The 10,022-nt window shown below is 48.6% G+C and overlaps 1 protein-coding gene across 1 annotated transcript in view; it reads right to left on the reverse strand.

The window, feature by feature from the left end:
- Tmc5 (transmembrane channel-like 5) overlaps positions 1–10,022 on the reverse strand; it is a 48,238-nt gene that overhangs the window by 8,615 nt on the left and 29,601 nt on the right. The window contains 5 exon segments of the mRNA XM_013011193.1: positions 313–411; positions 2,135–2,213; positions 4,142–4,293; positions 5,426–5,581; positions 7,313–7,457. Of these exon segments, the coding sequence (XP_012866647.1) occupies positions 313–411; positions 2,135–2,213; positions 4,142–4,293; positions 5,426–5,581; positions 7,313–7,457 (631 nt within the window).

Below are 10,022 nucleotides of genomic sequence, written 5' to 3' on the forward strand. Positions count from 1 at the left end.
TCAATGAATCAAGACAGCAGGTTAAGGTAAAATTTGGCTTAGAAGAGAATGCTGTTCCAAAGTCAGTGGGCAGATCAATACACTCCTGTGGGGTCAGCACTAGGAACAATTAAGGCGAGCACCCTACCACTTGAGCCACAGCACCACTTCTGGTTTTCTGGTAGTTTATTGGCAATAAGAGTTTCATGGACTTTCCTGCCTGGGCTGGCTTTGAACTGCGATCCTCAGATCCAGCCTCCTGAGTAGCTAGGATTACAGGATTACAGGCCACCAGTGTCTGGCCAATTAAATATTCTTGATGACAATTATTTACCTCCGAAGAAATTCCCCCAGTAAGGAATCTGCTATGGAGAACACGAAGTCCATCAGGAGGAACCGGTAGATCTCCTGGCCAATGAGGCTCTCCCAACACTGGAACGCAGACGAGAGTCAGGATGTGGGGCTCTGTTTTATCTGTTCCATCCCTGGCTTCGTGTGCTTAGAGGTAGCTGGGGGCTTGATCCAGACCTTAGTACCCAGAAAAGCAGATTTCCCTCTTTGCACAAATGGGGCCAAGTCTGTTTTCAAGGATGCTGATTTCCTTTGTGCCTCTCTCTTCTGCCTCTCCTAGGGCTGACCTTCTATGTGTACCAACTCCCCTTTCTCACCAGCCCTCCCTTTAAGTCATTTCATCTCAGACCTTTTCCTTCTGCATCCCATTTCTTGGCCCAGGGTAATTGGGTTCTTCAGGAACATAAGAGGCACTGGCATTAAGAATGCTTCTCTTCTTTTTGCCCAATGACCACACAGAAAATCAGTCAGTGTCTGATTGACTGAGATAATGACTTTGAAGTGTAAGCAGGCTAATGCCCCAAAGGCATTGGTTTATGAAATTTGTGGTTATTAAGTTCTGCAGAAAGCCAGTGCAAGTTGCTGATAGGCTGGAGCTTTTAGGTTTGGCTTAGGGAGGAGAGGGAAGTTTTGTATGTGCAGCCCAAGAATGGATAGATGGGTAGATACTTAGATGGAGAGAGAAAAGGATGAATGCATGGATGGATGGATAGAAGGATGGACCGGTGGAAGGACAGATGAGTGGGTCAGTGAATAGATGGATAGATGAGTGGATAGATACATAGAAATGGATAGATTGATGGATGGACAGGTCAATAGATGGATGGATGGATGGACAAATGGATAGATGGACAGATGAACAGATAGATGGATCAGTGAATGAATGGATGGATGAGTAGATAGAGGGATGAATGGATGTACAGATGGATGGATGGATAGATGTACAGATGGATAAATGTACAGTGGATAGATAGATGGATAAATGATGGATGGATGAACAGATGAATGGATGGACAGACAGACAGGTCAATGCATGGATGGATAGATGGAAGGATAGCAAGATATCTTCTCTAACCACCTATTAAGGAAGGCTGGTTTGAACTTCTTCAATAACTTGGATGAAAAGGTGAGGGTGTCATGTTCATGCAAAACAATTTGCATCTGGGCACGGCAGTGTTGTGTGTGGTGGGCTCAGGGACAAAGGGTGGCCGAGAGTTAAAGAGATGCCCTTTCTTCCCCAACTCTAAGTCAAACTCCAGGGCTTCCTGTGCCCTGAGGGCCTAGCACTGGCAAAAGCTAAGAAATCCGGTAGAGGTAGAGGCTGTCTGTCTTGGGGAAACAGAGGCATCATGAGGGGATGACCAGAGAGGGTGGAGTTTCCCTGAAGGCATGTGGGACACAACTCCTAGGTGGGTGGGCTGGACACTATCACCCGAGAAGAGGGAGGACTTAAAAGCCACAGGCAAATGAGGGAGGGCCAGAATGTATCAGGGGTGGGATGCCACCACAGCATGTCTAGTATATGCTGGGCACACGCTTATTCCACCCACAATGGTATAAGCCAACGTGCCCATGTTACAGATGGGAAAACTGACGCCTCAAGAGGTTGAGCGATGATGCAGCTGGCTTTGGACTAGGATCTTCGCGTGTTCATGGTGGCCTCTCATGCCATGTGGCTGTCTCCTAGACTCACTCCTCTCTCTGCCCCAAAGGCATTTGTGCCAAACACAGAGTGATGGCCATCCAGAAACTCACATCCTCCAATGACAACTCAAGAGGGCAGAACACCCCGGCGATCTCTCACCTCTTCTCCTGACAGAGCCACGATGTTGAGCCAGTAGTAACAAAGAATGCCAATGATGGATATTTTCAGCAAGATGTTTCTAGATCAACCACAGAAGAGAAACGGCTCTCGTTACCCTCCGTGGAGCCTCCTGAGTGTGTGCTTGCCAACATATCTGTGGAGAGATGGTCCTGCCCTTCCTGTCCCGCCCCCCTGCCCCAACACTCTGGCAGGCTGGAGGTCATCTGACTGATTAGATCTAACCAATGGCAGGTGAGCAGGAGTGAGACTTATCACTATGGCCTCTAAGCCAGCGTGTGATCCTCTAACGCCCTTGTCTCCCAATTATGTTCCCGTGCTCACAGCCTGGCCCCTTGGGGAATATCACAGGCAGAATCATCTGGCCGGTCCACAGTGCAGAGGTCACACAGGAAAGAAAGAAGCCATTGTTTCCCAGGCTGTGGAGATCTGGGGGGACTTTTTTGAGTAATTGCATTATGAATACCGTGCATCTTGATCGAGGTGACCCCTTCCAACGTTCTCACCCTCCTTTATTACCCCCTTCCCTCACTTATCCTCATTTTAGCTTATGTAATGCTTTCTTTTTTTTTTTTTTGCCATTTAACAAAGTAGTTAATGCACACAATGCATCTCGGTCCCTGTCATTACTTCAACAACTTCACAGCCCCTTCACCCACCCCTGCCCTTACAGTTCTCAATTCTGTGGTATATACAATCAGTTCTCGCCTGCCTCCTCCTTGGGGGATTTTTGTTATGGCAGCATAACCCAATTTATTCTGGCGCTCTTTTGTGACATCACCTAACTTCCTGTTGCTTTAATAGTAAATGTTCTTCAGTGGAAGGGTGTCTTGGATGCCTGCTCTCCTTAATCTTCCCCCTTCATCTTTACAACTCTGGTCCATTACATTCATCTTACCCAGGAAGCAAGGTTATGGGGGTGACGGTGCCCCCACCTACAAAAGGGGTAATGTGGTCCATGTGGAGGGATAATAAAGAGACTGCGTGACTGACGTGTTCAGTCATTCATTTCCACCATGAGTAGTGATAACCTGTTATGTCTCAGGTAATTGTGAACAAGGCAAAGAGTTCCCCATAAGGTGTGTGTGTGTGTGTGTGTGTGTGTGTGTGTGTGTGTGTGTGTGTGGAGTGTGAGAAACCAATAAATAAGAAAGTTAGTATTTGGTAAGAAAATTATGATGCAGAGAAGAAAGGAAAGTGAGGGTGTCAGGGAAGAGCTCTCCAACCTGGGAGCAGAAGTCAAAAGAAAGCCAGAAAATGAGCCATGTTGCTCTCTGTAGAAAAAGAGCTTTCCAGGCAGAAAGCACAGCCAGTGCAAAGGCCTGGAGGTGGGTACATAGTTGGGCATGTGTGTGAACACTTAGGAGGCCAGTGAGGGAGAAGGGGCCATGATCAAGGATGACAGAGGCAGAAAGATGAGGCTGGAACATTGGCCCAGGAGCCAGATCTCCGAGGCCACAGGAAGGAGCAGCCTCTAACAGTGAACTATAAAGGAAAGTCATCTTCAGGCAGGGCCACTGAGAGAACCAGCTATCATGTCTGGATTGGGGTAGCATTCACCTTTATCTATCAAACTCTGGGGTCAATGAGTGACCCCTCCCACCTCTGTGGGGATGGGCGGCCTGAGTCGCAGAACTGTGTCTCCCCAGAAGTAGTGCTGTGGGAACCAGGGCTTGGTTTGACTCTGTATGGTTTCAGTCCCCCATAATTCCTCAATCAGAGGCCTTGGTGCGGTGCACCGCCCCGCCCATCTGTAGGTGATATCCTGGAGGAGGAGGACAGTTATTGAGAAAAGTAACGGATCACTTTGAGGGAGGGGGGACCTAGAAAAAGCATTTGTACTCAGTAAGTATTTTCGCAAGGTTCTTTGGTGGACCTGCGCTACTCTTGGAATTCTTTCCTTCTGGAGCTCAGAACTTGGGGATTTGAGCCAAATGTCTTTTGGCTCCCTAGAAATGAGGCCTACTCGAGCATGGCAGACACACCTACCGGATCAGGAGGACGTAGACTTCATGCCGTGGCATCTCAAACCTCTCCACAAGCCTGAACATGGAGTAAAAGCGTGGTACAGCCAGGTTGATACAGGATACGACGAAAGGCAGTAAGAGCACGGCCCCGGGGTTCCTGTGTGTCTTCAGGAACTGTCAGAGTGGAGGAGAGGACCAAGATGCCCACTCAGTGCTGGACCTTCCTGTCTCTCTCTCTCTCTCTCTTCTAGTAGGTTATGGGGCTTGAACTCAGGGCCTGGGCACTGTCCCTTAGTTCTTTTGCTCGAGGCTAGTACTCTACCACTTTGAGCCACAGCTCCATGTCTGGTTTTCTGGTGGATCATTGGAAATAAGAGTCTCAGAGTCGGGCGCCTGTGGCTCACACCTGTAATCCTAGCTACTCAGGAAACTGAGATCTGAGGATTGCAGTTCAAAGCCAGCCTGGGCAGGAAAGTCCGTGAGACTCTTTTTTTTTTTGTCAGTTGTGGGGCTTGAACTCTGGGCCTGGGCGCTGTCCCTCAGCTCTTCAGCTCAAGGTGAGTGCTCTACCACTTGAGCTACAGCGCCACTTCCGGTTTTCTGGTAGTTTATTGGAGATAGGAGTCTCACGGTCTCTCCTGCCCGGGCTGGCTTTGAACTGCGATCCTCAGATCTCAGCCTCCTGAGTAGCTAGGATTACAGGCGTGAGCCACCAGCACCCGGCAGTCCATGAGACCCTTATCTCCAATAAACTACTCAGAAAATCAGAAGTGTCACTGTGGCTCAAGCAGTTGAGCACTGGCCTTGAGCTGAAGCATGCAGGGACAGTGCCCAAGCCCAGAGTTCAAGCCCCACAACTGACCAAAAAAAAAAAAGGTCTCAGAGACTTTCCTGCCCAGGGAGATTGTGAAGGTGTTTTTAATTTTGTTTTGTTTTGTTTTGGGGGCTGGTACCAGAGTTTGAACTCAGTATCTCACACTCTTGCTTGGCTATTTTGCTCAAGGCTGGTGCTCTACCACCTGAGCCACACTTCCACTTCCATTTTTCTAGTGATTCACTGGAAGTAAGACTCATAGACTTTTTTGCCCAGGCTGGGTTTGAACCTCAATCCTCATATCTCAACCCCTTCAGTAGCTGTGACTATCGGTGTGAGTCAGTCACTAGCATCCATTCCCAAGATAGACAGTTTTAAACACCCAGCCACCAATCCAGGCTAAAAGGAAGGGCTTTGTACCACCTCCCCTCTACCCAGCCTAGCCTCTGGCTCTTTGCTTCCAGATGGGATCATCCTGTCTGTCTGCTTTACCTCAGAGTTGAACTGAGACAAGTAATACACAGCTACACAGCAGGTTGCGGCCATTCCTGTAGAGACAAGCCAGGCCACCACGTGGGCAGAAAAGCGGGTCAGCTGCTGGTGGAACGTGAATTTGGTGTTCTCCTGACGAATCTCCGACAGGTTCTCCTGCAAACACATGCCCGTCAACTTGACCCACAGGTCACAAAGCCACCCAGATCTGCAGGTAAGGCAGAAGTTCATGCTGGAAATGGATTATGGGAGAATCTCAAAATGGCCAAGAACCCCATCACCTTGGCTAAATTTCCTTTCCATCTCTGACAAAGACCCATAGCTTTTTATTTTATTTTATTTGTTGTCGGTCTTAGGGTTTGAACTCAGGGCCTGGGCACTGTCCCTCAGCTCTTCAAGCTCAAGGCGAGCACTCTACCACTTGAGCCACAGCACCAGTTCTGGCTTTTTCTGCTTATGTGGTGCTGAGGAATCGAACCCAGGGCCTCCTGCATGCAAGGCAAGCGCTCTACCACTGAGCCACCTTCCCAGCCCAAGACCCATAGCTTTTGATCTTATTCTTGAAGGCGTTGAGCTCATGGGCCCTTTGGTTTGGGTTTTGCTTTTCTTGTAGTGAACATATATTGGTGGGTTTCATTGAGCCATTTCCACACACATAAACAATGGATCTCAATCACCCTCAGCTCATCTATGAATCTCCCCATCCCACTCCTCCTTCCCAAACCCATTTCAATAGGTTCCACTGTTCTACTTTCATACATGCTAATAAACACCTTCAACCATTTGCATCCTCTCTCTCCCTCCCCCGCCTCGCCTGTTGGTTCCCACCTCACAAATCCAAGTCCACTTTACTTTGCTGTCATTCTTTTTTTTTTTTTTTTTTAGTGTGTCTTAATTACACTAAGGAGTTTTCACTACTGTATCTCAAACATGCACATACTATGTTTTGTGCATAATAACTCTACTGCTTCCCCCCCTCACTACCACACACACAGAGTCCTGGACCGGGGTGCTATCACCGAGCTTCTTCTGCTCAAGGTTAGTGCTCTACCACTTGAGCAGCAGCACTACTTGTGGCTTCTTCTGTGACTAATTGGAGATGAGAGTCTGTAGGACCATCCTACCCTGGCTGGCTTCAAACTGTGATCTTCTGATCTCATCCTGCTGAGTAGTTAGGATTACAAGGGTGAGCCACTACCACCTGGCAACTCTATTGCTTTCTCTCCCCCACCTACCAGCCTCCATTGATCAACAGCTTCCATTGCAAATTTCTTATGTTATCTGGTTGTTATTTTTTGTTGTTGTTGGTCATGAGGCCTGAACTCTGGGCCTGGACGCTGTCCCTGAGCTCTTCAGCTCTAAGGCTAGTGCTCTACCACTTGAGCCACAGCACCACTTCTGGTTTTCTAGTGGTTCACTGGAGATAAGACTGCCATAGACTTTCCTGCCCAGGCTGGATTTGAACCATGATACTCAGATCTCAGCCTCCTGAATAGCTAGGATTACAGGCGTGAGCCACCAACGCCTGGCCTGCTTGTTAATTTTGAGACAGGAGTCTTGCTATGTAGCCAAGGCTAATCTGGAACTCACAGGCTTCCTGCTGCAGTTTCCTGTGGGCTGGGATTACAGGTATGTGCCACCATACCTGGCACAATTTAAGAATTGGACATGGATTGCTAAACTGGCATCTAGGCAGGTAGCACCAATTACCAAGCTCCCCAGTCATATAAAAATGTCCATCTCCCTACACTACAAATAGTACCATAGCCCTAGGTAATACACATATTTAAATTTTTCTTATTGCCAGCCTCATAGACGTATAGGAGGGGGTGGGGGTGGGAAAGGAGCCAGTGTGGAAAGGCACGGGGCAGGGTGAGTGTGCCTTACTCGTATTTCAGTGCTGAGGTTCTTCTGTTTGAGCTTCACGGCCTTCCCATGGGTGACAGTGAAGTCCCAGCAGAACACCAGCTTGGCGATGCCTCGGGAGTAAATGTGGGGGTTAATGAAGTTGTTCCGGAAGTACTTGGCCATGCTAGGGAAGGCAGACAGCAAAGGCCCCTTGGTTATTAAGATGGCAGAGATTCGACAAAGAACAGCCGTTGGCTGGCCACGGTGAAGGGTGAGATGGAGCTCCTCACACAGAACCAGGCCACGGTCATGAGGTCTGGCTTTGGGACACACAAGCCAGGCTGCCCATCCTGGATTTGCCAACTGTGCCATCCTTGTCTTGTTATATGCTCTGAACCTCACTTTCTACCTTCACACCAGGGGGAGAAGAATAACGGCTCCCACTATGGAGCTACTAGGAGAACTTGTACGAGGCTAGCTGTTGCAATAAATTACCACCAACTTACAACAGCACACATTTCTCATCGAATGCTTTTGAAGGTCAGCAGTTAGAGCATGGGTTTTATAAGGCTAAAATTAGAATGCTGACAGGGCTGGGCTCCTTCTGTATGAAGAAGCACAAAAAGTACTGGAAGAACATTGGAACATTCCTTTCCTGCCTCTTCTAGCTTCTAGAAGCTTCCCTCAACTCCTTGACTTGTGGTCCCTTCTCCGTCTTCAAAGCTTTCAGAGAAGCATCTTCCACACCTCCCTGACTTCTGCTTCCCTCTTAGAAGGGCCTTTGTGAATCTATGGTTTTCTCCTGAGGAATCCAGGATACTCTCTCCATTTTAAGAGTCTTCACTTATCTGCAAAAGTCCACTTTGTAATGTAATATAACCTGCCCACAGGTTCCAGGGATTACGATGTTAACAGCTGCCCGAAGCAGGGAAACATTACTCAGCCAAACACAAGAAACACTACTCAGCCAATCACAGGAGACACTACTCAGCCAATCACAAGAGACACTACTCAGCCAATCACAAGCCTCAGGGTAGAATTTATAGCAGCAAACACTTTGTAGTGGCTGTTGTTAAGATCCCAAGGCTGTGATCAGGCCCAGGAGTGCTGACCTTGGCATGTATTTAAATTCTGAGCAGAACTGGCACTGTCTCTCCAACATTTGTCATCCCTGAGTAACATTAACTGAAGACATATTTCCCAGTTTGCCAGGACAAACGGAAATCTCTTTTTGGTCATGCTAGCCGTGGGGCTATTGACTGAAGTGTGTCCACTACAATGTATTCATTGAAGATATTAACCCTGAATCCCTCAGTATGTGACTGTATTTAGAGATGGGGCCTTTAACCAGTGGTGATTAAGTAAAAATAAAGTCATTAGGGTGGGTCCTTCCTAATCCAAAAAGACTGGTGTTCTTTTTTTTTTTTTTGGTCATGGGGCTTGAACTCTGGGCCTGGGTGCTGTCCCTTAGCTCTTCAACTCAAGGCTAGCACTCTACAGCTTGAACCACAGCACCACTTCCAGTTTTCTAGTGTTTTATTGAAGATAAGAGTCTTATGGAAGCCAAGTGCCAGTGGCTCACACCTGTCATCCTAGCTACTCAGGAAGCTGAGATCTGAGGATCGCGGTTCAAAGCCAGCCTGGGAAGGAAAGACCATGAGACTCCTATCTCCAATAAACCACTAGAAAACCTGAAGTGGTGCTATGGCTCAAGTGGTAGAGCGCTCGCCTTGAGCTGAAGAGCTGAGGGACAGCGCCCAGGCCCAGAGCTCAAGCCCCATGACTGACCACACACACACACACACACACACACACACACACACACACACACACAAAGAGTCTCACGGACTTTCCCACCTGGGCTGGCTTTGAACCCTGATCCTCAGATCTCAGCCTCCTGAGTAGCTAGGATGACAGACATGAGCCACCAAGGCCCGGCTTCAGCCTGGTCTCTTAAGCCTCAGTTATGGCCTCCATGGCCTACCTCCAGATGGTGATGGCCAGGGTACACAGAACCCCAGTGAAGGACGGGAAGAAGAGCAGGAGGATGAAGAACGTTATCATCTGTGAGGCTCTCCAGGCTTTGCTTGGAGGCTGGAAGTTCATCATGAGGCTGATCTGAGGAGAGAGACACACAAGTCACCTCCCAAATCTGCCCGGAAGGGAACTCACCAGACCTCCCCTGATCCCACCATACCCCATCCCTGCCTCCAGGCTCCTCCCCAGTCCTGCCCCCACATGCCCCAAGGAAATTTAGGTGAAGCTGATTGGCTTCAAGCTGACTGGCTGCAAGCTGATTGGGGGAAGCTGACTGGGGTGGGCTCACATTTTTGACATAAAACATGATGAAGAGCATCACCATCTGGATCAAGGGCAGCAGAGGGCTAAAGAAGATTCCGAGCCTGTGAGGAAAAAGGGGGTGAGTGTCAGAGACCAGGTGAGAGAGCAGAGTGGAGGGTGGATGAGGAAGGGAGAATGTGGAACTGTGTCCCCCCCTTAAAATTCCTATGATGGCCAGGAACCAGTGGCTCATGCCTGTGATCCTAGCTACTCAGGAGGCTGAGATATGAGGATCACAGTTTGAAGCCAGCTTAATCAGGAGAGTCCATATGTCTCTTCCTCCTCTTCCTCCTCCTCCTCCTCCTCCTTCTCCTCCTCCTCCTCCTTCCTCTCTCTCTCTTTCTCTCTTTCTTTCTCCTTCCTTCCTTCCTTCCTTCCTTTCTTTCTTTCTTTCTTTCTTTCTTTCTTT

Source organism: Dipodomys ordii, unplaced genomic scaffold, assembly GCF_000151885.1.
Source record: "Dipodomys ordii isolate 6190 unplaced genomic scaffold, Dord_2.0 Scaffold14, whole genome shotgun sequence".
Classification (NCBI taxonomy): domain Eukaryota; kingdom Metazoa; phylum Chordata; class Mammalia; order Rodentia; family Heteromyidae; genus Dipodomys; species Dipodomys ordii.